An 18,050-nucleotide genomic window follows, 5' to 3' on the forward strand; every position below is an offset into this window, starting at 1 on the left:
AAGTAATCAGAAGGAAGAGGGGGGAGACAGCTAAGAGGCAATAGAGCCCTACTTTCAAATAGGAGCATGTTTTAAATTATTTGCATAATTCGAGTGTTAGTTTCTACAAAGAACCAATGATGGATGTGCCGAAGAACAAATTATTTCTCCAAACTCTCTCCCGCCCTAGATGGAAGTGCACTAACAATGTCACAAGTAGATATAGAGAGATTAGAGAATGAGCTGAAAATATTGACGGTGAAGGAGATCAACGAACATCCGACTAAAAGCCGAGAAGAGCTGGCCTTAGAGTTTTTCCAAGTTGCATCTTATAAGGAGAGTGTTGGCCAGTTGAGTGAGGCCTCTGATTATTACTGGAAGGCCTTCAAGTTGGACGATAAGGTTGACAATAAATATAGAGATATACTTTTTAGTGCAAGAAGGGAGAGAGAAGCTGAAGGGAAGAATTCCCATGAAAAATCCACTGTTAAAGTTGAGCCATTGAAACTCAATAAGGGACAACTCAATAAGTTGCTTGACAGTTATGCCAAATGCAAGTTTATAGCGGAGGATGAGGAGAAGCCTGTATTTTTTGAGAGGCTGCCATACGAAGTCTTGCAACATATAATTGAGGTTCTCATTATTCGAGATACTCCATCATGGATCAATTTCAGTGTTGTATGTAAGAGACTAGCATATATGGGGTTCAGGGACAAGAATGTATGGAGTCTGTTAAGTAGGATCGTCTATGAACGACAGAATTATAGAGACAATGACGAGGAAAGGTTTAAATCGTTGATCCGAAGCCAATGGGGGAACAATTACTACAAGATGTTAAACGAGCGGCCATATTTGAAGTACCGAGGGGTATATATAAGTAAGGTAACGTATATGAAGGAAGGAGCACGTAGTGAAAACTCCAACTCATGGACTCTACCTTATAAAATGGTTTCATATTTTAGGTACTATAGGTTTTATGCAGACGGAACATGTCTTAAGATCATCACAATCTTGGAGCCAAAGAAGGTGATCCCCAAACTGCACAAGGGGTATACGGTGGACGAGGACGCCGAGCTGATGAGGGAGAACGAGACAAACCAAGAGAATACGGTTGAGTCCTTCAACAAGAGGAGTTGGTTGCGCATCTTTGCAGGAAGATATACAATCTCCTTACAGGGAGATGTGGAGACTAACTGTGATGGTCCTGTGGAGAAGTACCGGTTTATCGATAAGTTCAAGATAGTCAACAGTGGCCAACACCATCGCCATAACAAGCTTGAATGGGTTGATTTGGGGTACTATGATACAGTCAATGAGAGACACTCTTCTCTAAACAGGGAAAATGAGAAAGATTTCATGTTCAGCAGAGTCAAATCGTATGGCTATTAATATGACTTCGCCACAAAGACTCTGCCTTCTTCCACATTGCTTACATGACTCTGTCCTATTTTTTTTTTTTTTCTCCCTTTCTTACTTCAATGAGAAAAACTCTCCGGCCGGATTATCGGCCCGCCTAGACGGTAATTTTTTTTTACCGCCTTCCACATGGTTTCTTCTTGTAACAGACGCGACCCTAACCAAGGGGCAAACATCCAGTCACTGGGGGGGCAAAAAAAAAAGGACCAAACTGCCCCCTCCATTTTCCCCGGGGACGGCATTCCTTTTCGGCGCGCTGGAAAAACAAAGAACGGAGGAGAAAGTGGGATGCGGTGGGATGGATATGCCATGCTGAGGAAAATGGGAAAATGTCCCAATTGGGCTTATCGACCAAAAGGCGGCTCAGCGAAACCATATGCTGTCATTTTTTTACGGAGCATCGGGGATGGTGAAAGATTTCCTCGGATAAGGGGCACCGTATAATTAAGAGCGACTCATTATGACGGGTATATAAACATTGGGGGTTATCCGTCAAAGTAAAAGTGAATCCTAGCAGAGAGGAGGGTATTATTTTACAGAATTACATTGTACAAATATATAGAAGAGCTTAAATTTTCCAATACTCTATTATATTCTACTCTATTATATTCTACTCTATTATATTCTACTAACTTTTATTTGAATAAGCCAATTGCACAATGACCAAACCTGCTGAGTTATACTGTACTTCTCTTGAAGGAGTTCAAGTTGTTGGAGAAGTTTCTGACAAGCCATTATTATCGGAGGCAACACCAAGGGACATTCTAACCATTGATGCGCTCAAATTTGTTGTTTTGTTGCATCGTGCGTTCAATGGTACCAGGAAACAACTGTTGGCTAACAGACAAGACGTTCAAAAGAGATTGGATGCTGGTGAAAGTTTGACATTTTTAAAGGAGACGGAGTACATTAGAAACGATCCTAATTGGAGATGTGCAACCAACCATCCAAAGTTGATGTGCAGAAAAGTTGAAATCACCGGTCCTCCAGATGCAAAGATGATTATCAATGCCTTCAACACCAATGTCCATACCTACATGACTGATTTTGAGGATTCTTGTGCTCCAACTTGGTCAAATATGTTGTATGGTCAAGTTAACCTCTACGATGCCATTAGGGACAAGATTGACTTCACCAATGACAAGACCGGGAAGCGTTACAAGATCAACAGAGAAGGTAGAAGAGTTCCTGTTATGATTGTCAGACCAAGAGGTTGGCATATGGTTGATCAACATATTCTTGTTGATGGTGAACCAATCTCTGCTTCGATTTTGGATTTTGGATTATTCTTTTATCATAATGCGAAATATTTAATTTCTCAAGGTTTAGGCCCATTCTTTTACTTGCCAAAAATGGAACATTGGAAAGAAGCTAAATTATGGAATGATATCTTTTGTGTTGCTCAAGATTGTCTTGAAATTCCAAGAGGTACAATCAAGGCAACTGTTTTGATTGAAACTTTGCCAATTTCTTATCAATTGGATGAAGTTTTATATGCATTAAAGGACCATTCATCTGGGTTGAACTGTGGTAGATGGGATTACATGTTTTCTACAATTAAGAGATTAAGAAACCAAAAGGACAAAATCTTACCTGATAGACAACAAGTTACAATGACTGTTCCATTTATGACCAATTATGTCAAGCAATTGATTAAGGTTTGTCATAAAAGAGGTGTTCATGCTATGGGTGGTATGGCTGCCTTTATTCCAATTAAGAATGACGAAGAAGCTAATAAGGTTGCATTAGAAGCCGTTAGGAAAGACAAGTTGAGAGAAGTTTTGGCAGGCCATGATGGTACTTGGATTGCACATCCTGGTTTATTGGACACTGCGTTATCTGTTTTCGAGGAACATATGCCAACTCCAAACCAATTGTATAAATTGAAGGATGATGTTTCAGTCACTGAATCCGATTTGGTGGATACTAACATTGAAGGTGGCCAAATCACCATGAAGGGATTGAATGCAAATATTTACATTGGTTTGAATTATATGGAATCATGGTTAAGAGGTTTAGGTTGTGTTCCAATCAACCACTTGATGGAAGATGCCGCAACTGCCGAAGTTTCAAGATTACAGTTATGGTCATGGTGTAAACACCAAGTTAAGATGAATGACACTGGCAAGACAATCACACCAGATTTCGTTTGTCAATTGATTGACGAAGAAGTTGCAAGATGTAGCCATAAGGAAGGTAATAAGTACGAATTGGCTGCTCAATGTTTGAAGGATGAGATTAGTGGTAAGAAGCCAGTTGCTGAATTCTTAACTGATATCTTGTATCCTTATATTGCAACACCAGGTAAACCAGTTGATTTGAATTCTTTGAAGCAATCTACTCCTGTTTGTGCATCAAGATTATAAGGAAGAAAAGCTGGGATTTCTCTTTTCAAGTGTCTTGTTTTTTTCTGATACGAATTAATGAAGTTTTAGTTTTTTATATAGCAAAGAAGTATCTATAAAAATACCTATGTTTAAGTTAACGATTTTCTGATTGTTTCAAGGATTCAACGTCCTCAATTAATAAATGCATGCATTGCTTCAGATTCTCACGATCAGATAAAGTTAAGTTGGCAGAGTTGTTGACTACAAGTAAGTTTCCCGACTTTCTAGAGTGTAGTAAGTTATGGATCTTATTGAAAAATGGAAAAACTTCATCTCTGATAAACAAGATTGACGATTTTAAACCAGTGAAGTTAACATTCAAGACATGCACGATATTCTTCAACAAATTTTGTGACTCAAACAACGATAACGAATCAATTTTGTCCATTTCCAAGAAGGAATATTTTGAGCCAAAATAATCATTGGACAACTTCAGCACGTTTTCTGAACCTTGGATTTGGGTACTTAGTTTTGCCACTTGCACGTTTAAATTACTTGACTTATTTCTCTCGTTGGATAATTCACTATTTAAGTTGGATATCGCAATATCCCTGGCACTGAGTAATCCTTTTAAATCTGCTAGTTCACTTTGTAAAGTTGAATTATCATTTCTCAAGATTTCAATAGTAGAATTATCTAGTTCCAGCTGAGAATTCAACGACTTTAACTTACTGTCATAGTTGGAGACCAAAGATTTGTTTAGGTCTCGTTCCTTAGACAAGAGATGACTATTATATTGCAAATCTTGCTCTAATTGATCAAGCTTATCATTCAAGCTTTTATTTTCACTAGCCAAATCTGAATTTTCAATTGCTAATTGTTCAATTCTCTCCTGTAACTCCTTCAACTTCAGATCTGCATCATTGTGGCTTTCCGTTATAGGCGTGGAGGAGGTTATACGATCGACACGGACAGGCAAAGTATCTGCATCGACTCTCTGAACATGTTCAGTTTTGGATGTTTTTCGTGCTCTTTTCTTCTTTTCAAGGATCTCCTTGAAGTGTTCATCAGAAATCCTTGGTAGTTGGCTCGATAGGCTTGTTGTTGAATTCGGTGAATTCAAGTTCAAGTTTAGATCTAGAGCGGGGAAATCGTGAGGATCTTTATATTTATCATATATATAATTTTCCATTTCAGAGCGGTTGGACTGGTCTACAATCTTGGAAAGCTACTCCAAAACGTGAAAGAGGGAGAGTACAGGTGCATCTGTAAACACACGCTGGTTGGTGATTTATACATTCAATTCGCGTTTCAAAAGATTGTTCTCTATTATTAGCTGGTTTATCTCGGTTATGGCCATCAGCAGGACTTGGTTCTTCTTCATTCTTCTGGGGTTTGTTGATTTCCTTACACGTTTGGGTTTGCGACTGGAGGTGGGCCTTGTGAGTCCTTCCAAATCGAACTTTGAATCTAAAACAAGAGAATTCAACCTATCAAAGGCCGACTTGATTGCGTCTCTACGTCGCTGTTCGGTTTCATTGTGTTGTAGTTTCCTTGAATTTGTAGGTTGCCCAACAGCCGTCTGGCGGGCAATGCCTCTGTTCGTTTTTCTAGCTGGCGTGGTCTGCACCAGATCAGTATCGGTAGCAATACTAGAAGTGCCCTTTGAGACAGCAATATCAGCAGTAGTAGTAATATCAGCAGCAGCAGGAACCGTTGTCTGTTCGTTTGCAATGGAATCTAAAAACGACTCCAGAGCAATAGTTTCTGTATTTGTCAATAGTTCTAAGGAGATCCTTGACCCCTCATGCCCCATACTTCCTGCACTCGCCAACGGGTTGGTGCTCCCATATAGAGAGTCTACAAAGGATGCAGAATTAGGTGATAACAGTAGCTGGCCAATCTGGTCAAAGTTCGGGCTAGCTATGGGGTAGCCGTACTGCGGCGACTCTAGCAAGAGAGATGCCGCTTGGTCAAAGTCTATCTGTTGGTCATGATGTTCGGGAGTCGCCATTGGAGATGATACACACTATTGTGGGGAGAGAAAGAGACCATAGAGATATACAACGCCTCTTGTTATGGTACAACCAGTGAATAGAATTTATTCGCATGTGAAAATTGCCACTTGTTTGTCAATAGAAACGTTATACAAAATACACAGTCAAGCAATCATTAAAGACAATCACCTTCAACGAGACAAATTCATTGAATAACCCCGGCTTCCCTGAGAACGTCCTTGGTCTTTGCAACCACATCTCTCCAGGGCTGTTGGTGGACAGATTCGGCCACGTTGTCGCAGAACACAACTGCCTTTGCCCAGTTTTCAACGTCTTCTTTGTTGTTATAATCAAGTGAGTCACTCTCGAGGATGTGGTCGATTCCCTTGTCCTTGTTGGCGTTGAAGTAGTCTATGCCACGCTGCGTGCCCCTGTTGAAAGCGTCCACGACAGACGCCTCAACGTGTGCTCCAGCGGTAATCACCCACGAGGGCCACGGAGTGTAAATGTCACCCAAGTGACGGATATCGCCGCTGTCGTAGTACTTCTTCGAGGTGAAGTATTCCCACATAAAGGCATCGGTGGTTCCATTGTTGACTCCTGCTCGCAAGTTGGCAAAGTTGTCTTGAACTTGGTACTCAAATGGCGCCAAACCGTGCTCCATAGCCAACACAAACGACATGACATGGGAACCAGAACCAAGACGAGAGATACCCACCTTCTTAATGTCTGCAATGGTTAGATCCTTGCGCCCAATCCCCGTGGAAATGGCCCATCTTAGTGGCGATGTCACGTATTGGCCAACGATGGAATATTCCCCCTCGTCGCCCGTACTGATGCCACGTACAAAGGCCTCAGTGAGACCAACGGCAATATCAATCTCCCTCTTCTTCAACGACTGGATGAGGTGGCCACTACCACTCGGATAGGGGACAAACTCGTACTTGTCAAGTCCACTCTCCTCGTAGTATCCTAGCTTCTTTGCGAAAACAAGTGGAACTGCATAGTGTTCCGGAACAAACCCAATACGGACCGTGGTTGCCATCTTTCTTAAACTCATTTACAATGTACAAACCACTCACTATAAAAGCTAGCTATAACAGTGGGGTAGGGTTTTTTCCACCTGTACAAGGTGGTTGATTACCTCCTCTTGTATATACATGGCTTGAGCAACCACTCACTTTCAGTGGATTCACCTCGCGCGTGGCTTCTCGATTCAAATTTTGCCTTCTTCTTGTCGCTCTTGTAGAACTCAAACTGTGTGAACATTTTGTTCTTGTCGTCCTTGGAACGGAGTTTGAATCCGAGACCTTCAATGGCATTGACAAATGTACCACCATTGGAATCAACGAGTCTACTCTTGATTTCTGTAATCCACAGTTCACCATTGGGGACGAGGATTCTCTCTGCTTCGGCAATAAAGTCCAAAAAGTTCGTCCCCATCAATGACAAGCAGAAAATAGCTACAGTGACGCTAGCATTGGGGAGTGGAACATTCTTGATGTCGGCAACGGTGATTTTATCGTTGATTTTCTTTAAGTCAAAGGAATGTACCTTGATGGCCAGTTTACGGTTTTTGAGGTTCACTTCTCCTCCGTGACCGAACTTCTTCTTGAACTTTTTGAGTGCATTCTGGCCGTCTCTCTTGTACTCTTGCATGAAGTTGTCGACATTTATAGCCAAGGCTGCCTCTCCGCATCCCATGTCTGCTACAACGACTGTCTTTCCGCCATGGTCGTCAACACCAAGAAGCCCACCTGGCGCATTGGTCATCTTCTGCACTCCCTTGTAGACGAGTTTCCGCGTCAAGACATCAACAGGATTCTCCGGCCACGACTCAACCTGGCTCGCAAACCCCTTGTGATACTCCTCATACAATTCCGGCTGTCTCTGAATCATCTCAAGGGCACTCTTGGAGTCTGTCGTGTAGAGCTGCTCATTGATCCATCTGAATCTCGACCCGCTCAACTTGTTGAGCATTTTCCTCTGTAACGGCGTCAACTTGCTTGCATCAATGTCATCACCGTATGCTGGCGGTAATGTCTGCACCCTCTTGCTTGGACGCTCCTCAACTACTTCCTCCTTGGAAGAATTGGATCCCGGTCCTGGCCTCGTCTTCCCCCCAGCCTCGACCTTCTCCTCCAGCTCGACCCTTTCTTTTCTATCCTTCTTGTCCTTCTTGTCCTTCTTTTCCTTCTTTTCCTTCTTCTGCTTTGGAACTGCAAGCCCCAGCTTGGACGCTTCGTCAGTCACTTCCTCCTCACTCTCTCTGAAACGTCTCTTTTTCCCAACACTTTTCTTCACTTTTTTCTTTTCCAATCCCCAGCCTTCAACTTCAAATAACATTATTGCTTGTCTCGTCTGGCTAACTCCACTGTGATTGCGTTTATCGTCTCAAATGGAATTTATCTTCCACTACTTGTAACTATTTGCAGAAAAAATTTTACAATTTTTTTGTTTTCACTCTCATTTTCATGCATGCATTTTGGAAAACGGCTCAGCTCTTTTACATTTCACCGTAATTTTAAAAGAGAAAACGGAAATTGTATAAAAGCGAAACTTTTTGCCACCCCCTCCCCTCGAAGCAAAACAAAAAAACAGGAAGAACTATAAAGACCAGCTGCGTGACCAGCAAGGGCGGTAGCAAAACCTCTGGACCTAATATAGGGTCTTTGCAGCTGACCAGGGCACTGTCAATGTGTACCACCTGTGCTATGGTTCTTCGAGGACATCAAGGCCATCGATGTCATTAAGGACTGAACAAAGATTGAGGAGCATATTTGCTATGGTCGACAAGAGCAAATCGCTACGTACAGCAAGTCTTGCGGAAACGCCTCACCTGGTGTTCCGTCTCTTTCCGACGAGGAAGAGCCTTTGATGGTTAACTACGTGATACTGCAGGTGCATTTCTGTAAAATGGCAAGAAAATGATAGTTTATATGGCTATCCAGGGCGCTGAACTGGTCTCCCAAGCTGTACCTTGACTTCCTGCTGGTCACGTGGTTGCAGTCACTGTATCATTTGGAGGAATTTGCTTACCTGGTAGCATTGGAGATTGTGGGATCAGCTTTACCACACCGAGAGGGTGTCATTCGAGGTCTTCCCACTAAGTACTCATGTGAACGTTAGTCGAATGGTTATTAAAAAAAATATACAAGGATCCAGAATCAAAAGTGAACACTTTTGTCAGTTCTGGTCGATTGGGGAATATACAATCCATACACTTTGGTGTCTTAAAAACACTCTTTGAAGTATTCAACCGCCACTTTATCCATATGTTGGACACCTTTACTTTTGGTGAGGAGCTCATCATAACCTCTTTTAGTTGTCTAACTAGATTGCAGCGGTTACCTCAATGTGGATATAATAGGTTTGATTGATTCCAAGTTGTGGCTAGATCTGTCCATGTCGATGTTGGAATTGGATTCTGCAGAACTTAGCTCAAGTCTTGAGAATCCATGTTCTCTGCTTTCAAGATCTTAACTCCATATACCTTTCCAGAAACTTTGTGAGATTTCTAAATGAAGCTTCCATAGAATAAGGTGACTACAATTGTCTAATTTGTTTGGCGCATATGAAACATTAACACCACTACCACCTCCTTAGCAGCTCATGTTTGATTGGCTTAACTAGCGTGATAATCCATTATTTGTGAAAAGGCTGACAAATTTGAAGAGCTTTCAAAAGGCACTTTTTTTTCACCCTCTAAAGTTTCTGAACACTAAATACACCACGATTTTGTCACCAATGTAAGTGACTTCTGAATGACTATTGTTTTGAGCAATCAGAATCTCTCTGATATACTGGGAAATTTGAAGGGGAAATATCGATCGCCTCGTCAACGGAAAGCTATAGTTTATATTGTATGCCATAGACTAACGTAGAGGTTCTGAGACTGGTCCTCTACCAATGAAAGGCATAATATAGCCAACACAAGATTGTCAATAGTGACTTCTACCCTTTGCAGTGACCATTCTATGGAAAGATAACCAATGTCGTCCACCATATAAGAAATGCTATTTCTCTTTCTACACGTTTTATTTCGATGAGACAAATGTCTCCGTCTAAACGTGTCAAGAAGCTGTCCTTATCTCATGCTTTCAACTTTTTTTTTAGACCAAAGAGACATTTGATTTAAAGGGTCCAATTCCCTCCATTCTGCTTGATAGTTCACAACACCGGCAGTTGCACCGTATAACCTTACCTGCTATTATCCCAGATTTGTGTCCTCTTACATTTCCAACATTTAGGGAGGCCAAAGGGGAAAAAATACATCTTTACCCAACGAAACCTAAACTCAGCATTTCTATAGTTTTGTATTACGCAACTGCAATACTTTTGTCTTCAATACTACTTTGATTGTCGCCACGCTTGTTACTGCTTGGGCCCCATACAGATCTGCGGAGGCACTGCGACTGTATGGTCATTAGACACATGCGCTTCTGGGGGGCCAGACTTGAATAAAGGTAGATCCTTGCATGGAATTCAGTAAATTGGTGTTTTCCTACTGAGAATTTCCGCTGCAGCTGTTTGGCATTATTTGCACACCATTTTCCCAATATTCTACAACAGTTCAGTTAGACACATCTCGTATCCTTGGGACATGCCCCACTCTACCCTTAACTTACCTTCACTATGACTTCCCGTCCCTGTGTTGTGGTGAAACGTTTACTTTGTATTGTCTGTGAGCGACATTGGTGTTTTGTCAGATTACTTTGCCGCTCTTTTATTATCAGTGCCACTGACAACGTACATTTGGCAGGAGGATTAGTTGTCATTCGACGAACCGCATTGCCATAAACCCAATTCCTCTAAACCCTTATGGAGTTGTCCATTCGACGATCCAGTTGAAGTGCACCAATAAATGTGCCTCTCGGGAAATGGGATCCAGATCCAGCAATTAGAGCGCCCTCGTTAAAAAGATCTTCCATTTTGCTCCGCCCCCAGTTATACTGGAGATTTCAAGTTGGTGCATTTTTTGCATATGCATGTAGAGTTTCTAGAAATAGTTTGTCTGGATTTATTCGGCAGCAAGGCCGATGTCACAAAGCTGCAACATGCTTGCTGCATAAATGCTCCTGTGCATTGGACCAGGTAAAGTCTTGCATGATAGTCCCCTCTTATTTTTCCATATGGATCTAGGAATTGGCGCTTCATCCACTATAAGGTGCCACTTTGCAAGGCTTCATTTATTTGCATCACTGAACCCAACTGTATGTGCAACAAGTCATTAGACATGTCCGGGCCAGCAAGTACATTTGATTCCTAAGTTTGGGATGGATATGATAATATAATTATAGACTGTTTTCTATATACCTATCTATATCTCAATTGCTAGAGCAGATCCCATCCCTTTGCTTAAAGTCAGTTAGACCGACATTTGCACCTTATGACCTTACTTACTATTATCCAAGTTTGTGCACTCTTGCATTTCCAACATCAAAAGAAACACGGGGAGGAAAAATACATCTTTACCCTATCAAGTTCAACTGCAGCGGATCCCAATCAAATGCTGGTGTTATTATAGTTATCAACTTATTCTAACCAGTCTTTATTGACTCGTTTTGTTTTTGCGCTTGGCTAATATTCAAACCTTGACTTTACCGGAGTTAAATACTCATCATCTTGCTATTTTGCAAATATGTTTGTTGTGATCCAACCAGCGGGTGTTCAGACAAACGCTGTTGTCCACGTATTATCTAACTGCGCTACCAGCCACACACTGGTTGGCGGTTTCACATAGACGTCCTGGAAGTAGTTGTCTTGAACGATGGTTGGAAGCAGCTGGCGCACTTTTAAATAATTCCCCTCGGAGAAAAGATTTAAGCTTCTAGATTTCCGAGTCCCGAGGGCCGGCTTAACTCCGTACAAAACATAAGAAAGTGCCATAATTGCTTATCAAAGACGGCATTAAACTTGTATACGTGCATATTGACGACAAAACTGTACAAATCAGGTCTAGCCCTCTCTATGGGCGCCATTGTACATATTTTTGGGTATAGTTAGGAAGATCGACTGTGCATAATAGTTTACTCTTACTTCAGTTCATATTACTAACAGCACGTATTTGTTGCTTCTCAGTGTGTTTGCTTATGGTTTCCTAATTTCAATCTATATAATTCTCAATAATAAAAATACAAATTTACTTTTATATTTCATTGTTCAATCCAGAGCTCCCAAAGACATTCATACCTCCCATACCCATACCCATACCCATACCCATACCCATATCCATACCCATATCCATACCCATATCCATACTCATACCCATACTTAGATTCACTTCATTCAAATTCATATTATTCAAATTACGCAAATTAACATTTCCAACGTCATTGAGGTTATTTGTATTATTGATGCTTCTTAAATGGTTGACGTTGTTGTTCAGAGTTAGGCTGTTAAGATTCATATTGTTCAGGCTTGAACTGTTATTGTTCATACTACCTATATTCATATTATTCGCATTACTGATGCCATTCAAATTATTCATATTGCGCATATTCATATTAGACAACCCTGTATTCATACCGATCCCACTCATGCCATTTAACATAGCACCATTAATGTTGTCAATTCCACCTAACCCACTCATATTCATACCTGGAGTAGGCGTGCTTAGCGTCCTAGTCACATCAAATCCAAAATCATTTAAACCGGAAGGAATAGGCCCAGTCACATTATTTATACCACCAAATGCATTCATATAGTTATTTATGGTCGACGTTGGCGTCGAGGAAGTTGAAATCGGTGGCGTATTCATCCCACTGGTATTTGGGGTTGATATGTTTAAATGGTTGAATTTACTCTGAAGATCAAACTCAAAGCCCGCATGCACAGGATTAGAAGAACCATTTGAAAGTTGTGATGAGGAAGAGATTGGTTTGATATACTTGTAACTGCTGCTACCGTTATTATTGCCATTGTAGTTTTGCTGGCTTAATTGTGGCAATGAATTGGATCTGGTATTGTAATCAACCAAATGGTTTCTGTTTTTATGATTGTTATGAACGTGTCCATTAATAATTGCACTTTGAACTCTTTGTGAGCCACATTTCAAGCAACAGACATTCTTGGCAAAATTATGATAAGAACACGCTTCATTTAAACATTTCCAATCCCCAGCACGGAATGGCACATTTGAATTCTGTCTATTGTTTAGATTGCCATTGTTATTCCCACCGTTTGTATTAATATTATTGTTAATAGTATTGTTGTTGCTATTGTTATTATTACTATTATTATTATTATTAGTAATACTACTATTACTGCTGTTTCCGTTATTGCCAATGTTATTATTGATATATCCCGAATTCCCAATATTTCCTGAACTGTTTCCTGAATTCCCAATGTTCCCAAGATTTCCATTATACAACTGATTATTATTTGGCTTGCTCAAACCGCCATTATAATTATTATTCCCATAGATAGATTCTTGAATTGTCGTAACTGATGCAATAGGAAATGAACACCTGAAACATGCAGTTCTTCTTTGAAAGTTTGAAAAACCACATGATGGACAGTTCCAATCCCCTGGTCGTGGTTTATTCTTAGATGTTGGAAATGATATCAATATATCCTGTGCCTTATTGAAAACTTCTATTGATGAAGGCTGAACTTCTATTAGTTTATTGTTGAAACTTGACCCATTCAACGTTAATGCCTTGATGGCTTCCTCATGAGAATTAAATATAATAAACCCGGATAGAGTCAAGTTCATCGAATTACCACCATTATAATTCGGGTTTTTAATTAGCCAGAATGTTATGGATCTATCGTTCTGTTGGTTGAAAACGGAATCCAACTCAGATTGAGTTGTATCGTTGGGTAAGTTAGTTATATAGATGATCTTTGATTTTTCATTGAAAAAGTAGCTCAAGTCTAAATTCAGGTCATGAGGCTTTTGGAAAATAAACTTGAATTTTGAAAGTTCATGCATTTTCCTAGTTATTTGAATCATAGCATCAATATTGCTCAATTCTGTCGACTCAATTGAAAACTTCTTCTTAATAGTATCCAGGTCCAACTTCTTATATTCGATCGAATTGAATTCTGCGTTTCCATTCACCTCCTCAAATTTGATGTATTCCTTATACAAATCAAAGTAATTAGGATATTCCAAATAGTTAGGAAGTTGAAGTTCGTTATCCTTGCAGTACTTGATGAATTTCAACCTCAGATCCCATCCTTTGAGAACAACAAAGCAAAAAGGTTTTTTCTGAGAAAATGCAAAATCATTGATAGAGTCTGTAAGTTTATCGATAAACTCTTTCACCTCTTTAATATCATATTCCTTACTTTCTAAAACATCATATATAGTGGAATCCACCACCGAATAGGACAGCTTCTTAAAGTTTAGCATGTTCATATCATTGCTAGTGTTACTATGGCGATTGTCCTTATCTTCACCACTTTGATCTTCATATTCAAAATCAATATAAATGAATAAAGTCGAACTGTCAGATTTTTTTAAGCTAGACTCTCCAGACAACGTCGTCGATACCAAATGCGTGCTTCCTCCCGGCCCCAGCTCTAATGCCTTTGGACCTGCCAATTCTTCCTCTTTCATCTTGCTATCTGCGGTGTTTCTTGCAATGTTTTAAGGGACATTCCTTCACTTGTTCTGCAAACTTAAATTGGACATCTCCAACCTCTCTTTCCAACGTCCATTTTCCAAGTTTTTCCCAATCGATGAAAAATCGCGTAAAAAAAAAACCCCAAAAAAAAAAAATTCAGCCACAGCAAAATCTTATAGTGCTGAGCATGGGCAAGGGCATGCAATATAGACATGGAGAGACAGAGTGGCACCTTCCAATGACCCCATTTACCAAAATATCCATATGTGTTTCCAGTTACAAACAAGTGATACGAGGGACATCTAAGGTACGTGCTGGTCTACGATATCCTCCTATTATACCATTGTGAGAGGAAAAAAATGCTACCGAAGAAGCATAGGGGCAACCCTCAGTGTTACCGAGCCTCCCCCCCTCCCCATCTGCTTTCCCTGTTTTAAATTTCAGATTTCACGTGGCAGCTTTACCTTATCGCTGATTTGGATTCATGTTTAAGACACGCTGAACTTTGGTTCAGTGGTTTATTACAATTACGGGAGAAACGAGAAACAAAATACAGACTCTGGTATTTGGAAACTATAGGTTTGATCTTTGCGCCCCATTTCCCTTAAAACACAGTGCCGTTAAAAATGCTGGAACAAATGGGTCTCACTCAGGGGGTACTTGAGTTCACCAAGAATTTCTCCTCATCATTGTCAGGCAACAACAATGAGCAAAGTGACGGGAACGTGTTCGTGGCCAGTATGATGTCATTGTTCAACGGAACAATCCTAGATTCCGACACAGGCGGCTACAATGGAGATGGCGGCGATGGTGGGAACCAACCACCAATTTTTGATCCAAGGCGTCAAACACAGACCCTCTTTAAAGTCCAGCTCTATGTCTGTACCACGCTTGGCCTGTTTTTATTTCTGACGTTTTGCCTGTTGAGATACAAGTTCCCCCTATTCTTCAGTATCCGAAGTTACAGAAACAAAAAGATAAAAAAACTACCGAATAATATGTTCAGTTGGATCAAGATTTTGATATCAATCAATAATGAGCAACTACTCGAGGTCATTGGACTTGAATCTTATGTTTTCCTTTGCTTTTTCAGAATGAGTATAAAGATACTAATGTCATTAAGTATATTGGGCCTTTGTATCCTCAGCCCAATAAGATACTGGATGCTTGGCACCTTTGATCGTGATGATACGTCCTTAGGTTTTATTTCAAACTACCTCGCCAGGGGGAACGATCCAGATGATGAAAATGCCGAACCTGTTGCTTATCTTGTGATTTGTACCATATTCACGTACATATTCACAGGGATAATCTTTTGGTTTCTATTTAAGGAGACAAATCACATCATCAAAGTGAGGCAACGCTTCTTAGGGTCTCAGAGGTCTTTGACCGATAGAACAATTTTTATCAAAAATATCCCCAAGGAAATGTGTAACGAGGAAGACCTCAAATCTCATATCGAAGAGTTGAAAGTTGGAAAGATCGACCAGATCAGGTTTGTGTACGATTACTCTCCCTTGATTGAACTGTACAACGTTCGTGATGGATTGATCAGACAACTAGAGATCAAATATTCTCAACTTTGTGGTTTGGATATTCAAATGTTTGATTCAGTAAACGTTCAAAACGTTCATTTGAAGGTCGTCAAATCTGAAAATCCACCAAGTAAGGACAAGATTGTATACAATCCTTACATGAAGGAAAGTTGCATAAATGACGACGACAACAGTGATGCAGAATACTATATCTTAAATATAGATGATGAGAAGTATGAAAAGAAAAAGCGTTCATGCGTTAAGGTTGAAAAATCAGATAAGGAAATAATCGATGAATCATTGCGAAGATTAATCAAAATTAATGATGATATTAATGAATGCCGGGCAAGCAATCAGTTCAAAAGGTTGCCCCTAGCCTTTGTTACAATGGATTCAGTTACTGATGCACAAATGGCTGCACAAGCAGTATTTTCTCCAAAAGTTTTTGAACTAATCACAGAACTAGCGCCCGCTCCAATGGATATCAATTGGGGGAACTTACTAATGAGTAATAGAACATTGTTTTTTAGAAAAAATATAATTGAATTCATAATTATATTATTTAGCATATTGTTGATTATTCCAATCAGGTACATTACATCCTTGTTGAATATCAATGCAATTAGGAAGATGTGGAAAGAATTTGGAGATTACCTATTGAAGCATGAATTTATGCGCACTATTGTCACTGGTTTGCTACCAACATACCTATTCACCATAATTAATGTTATTTTACCATATGTCATTTCTTCGCTATCAAGTTTACAGGGATTGAGGTCTAAAGGCGATGTTGAGCTTTCAGTCATCAAGAAAAACTTCCTGTATATCTTTTTCAACCTTTTTTTAGTGTTTACTTTATTCGGTACATTGTCAAGCTACAAAGCGTTATTAACCGATACGACAAAGATTGCACCTTTGCTAGCAACATCTATTAAATCCCTTTCTTTATTTTACATTGATTTGATCATTCTTCAAGGACTAACTATGTTCCCATTCAAGCTTTTACAAATCGGTGATCTGAGTATGATATTCTGGAATTTCATAGTGAATAATAGCAAAAAGACCCCAAGGATGTTTAGAGACCTCATATACAACCCTCCGATATTTGACCTTGGACTGATACTACCTCAGCATCTCGTTATTTTCATAATTACCATTTTGTATTCATCAATTTCAACAAAAATTCTGGTCTCTGGCATGGTGTATTTTATTTTGGGTTTTTACACATACAAATATCAACTTGTTTACTCCTTGGTTCATCCATATCACAGTACCGGGAAAGCATGGCCAATAATATTCAAAAGGGTTTGTTTGGGTGTTTTTTTCTTACATTTACAGATGTTTGGATCAGTCGCATTGGAACAATCCTTCATACTTGCAGGTTTTATGCTACCTCTTTTCCCAGTTACTATTATTGCATTGATGGTCTTTAACAAAGACTATCAACCTCTACTTGATTACATTGCTCTTGATGCCATCAAAACCAAAGGTAGAAGCGTCGATCAAGAACCAGAAGATGATGGATTGGATACGTTACTATTAAACACGGGAATATCTGGCTCTGCGGTAACTCAGAATAAGTTTATTCAGAGGAAAACTAGTGCCGTGAGTTTATTTTTGGACGGCGATGACAACTGTGACGCAGTTGTCGTTAATAAATCATCAGGGTCTGATACAAGCAATGTTGAGTGTGAATGTCTAACAGATGCCGATAACGCAGTCGACGATGAAATCCATACAAGTGGGGTGAACAATAATTATCACGATGCCAATTTGTCAGCATCACCATCCAGTTCTACAGTATCACCTCCAAATTTTACACCTCTAACTTCAAACTTGGCTTCCTTAAATAACAATATTCCGCTACGTCGTAAGTGCAGCACAATAGAAGAAGAACGAGAAGCCACCCAGTGTTATATTCATCCTTGTCTTTTGGATGAAAATTATGGACTTATGGTTGGCTTTTGCAACGATGATATTGATTATTTGAACTTTAGGATCACAAGTAGTAGTGAGGGGTTTGCTCTCGAAAGTCAGATGGACGGTCAACAAGTCGATTTAAGAGTATCCTCAGAATGCCATGAAGATGAAGATCTGGAAGTGGCAAGAGGTATCGTAAGCGGGTATGTTACGAGGAAGAATGTCTCTGAGGAGGTTTGGTAGTTTCACATATAAGGGATTTGTTAGAAAATTATCTACTAGCTTTTTATTATAATTACACAA

At 39.9% G+C, this 18,050-nt stretch overlaps 8 protein-coding genes across 8 annotated transcripts; 3 read left to right on the forward strand and 5 right to left on the reverse strand.

Annotated features, from left to right (window-relative positions):
* Positions 1-123: 123 nt before the first annotated feature.
* C5L36_0E02430 (uncharacterized protein) lies at positions 124-1,368 on the forward strand (the record flags this gene model as incomplete). The annotated part of the gene is made up of 1 exon (XM_029467795.1): positions 124-1,368. One exon carries the CDS (start codon positions 124-126, stop codon positions 1,366-1,368), a length of 1,245 nt encoding a protein of 414 aa, XP_029323655.1.
* Positions 1,369-2,054: 686 nt separating this feature from the next.
* On the forward strand, positions 2,055-3,761 carry C5L36_0E02440 (uncharacterized protein; the record flags this gene model as incomplete). Its single annotated transcript, XM_029467796.1, has 1 exon — positions 2,055-3,761. One exon carries the CDS (start codon positions 2,055-2,057, stop codon positions 3,759-3,761), a length of 1,707 nt encoding a protein of 568 aa, XP_029323656.1.
* A 115-nt stretch (positions 3,762-3,876) lies between these two features.
* C5L36_0E02450 (uncharacterized protein) lies at positions 3,877-4,914 on the reverse strand (the record flags this gene model as incomplete). Its single annotated transcript, XM_029467797.1, has 1 exon — positions 3,877-4,914. One exon carries the CDS (start codon positions 4,912-4,914, stop codon positions 3,877-3,879), a length of 1,038 nt encoding a protein of 345 aa, XP_029323657.1.
* A 99-nt stretch (positions 4,915-5,013) lies between these two features.
* C5L36_0E02460 (uncharacterized protein) lies at positions 5,014-5,736 on the reverse strand (the record flags this gene model as incomplete). Its single annotated transcript, XM_029467798.1, has 1 exon — positions 5,014-5,736. The coding sequence occupies one exon, from the start codon at positions 5,734-5,736 to the stop codon at positions 5,014-5,016; it is 723 nt and encodes a 240-aa protein (XP_029323658.1).
* Positions 5,737-5,924: 188 nt separating this feature from the next.
* On the reverse strand, positions 5,925-6,779 carry C5L36_0E02470 (uncharacterized protein; the record flags this gene model as incomplete). The annotated part of the gene is made up of 1 exon (XM_029467799.1): positions 5,925-6,779. One exon carries the CDS (start codon positions 6,777-6,779, stop codon positions 5,925-5,927), a length of 855 nt encoding a protein of 284 aa, XP_029323659.1.
* Positions 6,780-6,859: 80 nt separating this feature from the next.
* On the reverse strand, positions 6,860-8,065 carry C5L36_0E02480 (uncharacterized protein; the record flags this gene model as incomplete). The annotated part of the gene is made up of 1 exon (XM_029467800.1): positions 6,860-8,065. One exon carries the CDS (start codon positions 8,063-8,065, stop codon positions 6,860-6,862), a length of 1,206 nt encoding a protein of 401 aa, XP_029323660.1.
* Positions 8,066-11,867: 3,802 nt separating this feature from the next.
* C5L36_0E02490 (uncharacterized protein) lies at positions 11,868-14,285 on the reverse strand (the record flags this gene model as incomplete). Its single annotated transcript, XM_029467801.1, has 1 exon — positions 11,868-14,285. The coding sequence occupies one exon, from the start codon at positions 14,283-14,285 to the stop codon at positions 11,868-11,870; it is 2,418 nt and encodes an 805-aa protein (XP_029323661.1).
* Positions 14,286-14,918: 633 nt separating this feature from the next.
* Positions 14,919-17,990, forward strand: C5L36_0E02500 (uncharacterized protein; the record flags this gene model as incomplete). Its single annotated transcript, XM_029467802.1, has 1 exon — positions 14,919-17,990. The coding sequence occupies one exon, from the start codon at positions 14,919-14,921 to the stop codon at positions 17,988-17,990; it is 3,072 nt and encodes a 1,023-aa protein (XP_029323662.1).
* Between the last annotated feature and the right edge of the window lie 60 nt (positions 17,991-18,050).

The sequence above is a fragment of the Pichia kudriavzevii genome, chromosome 5 (genome assembly GCF_003054445.1).
Source record: "Pichia kudriavzevii chromosome 5, complete sequence".
In the NCBI taxonomy this organism is placed as follows: Eukaryota; Fungi; Ascomycota; class Pichiomycetes; order Pichiales; family Pichiaceae; genus Pichia; species Pichia kudriavzevii.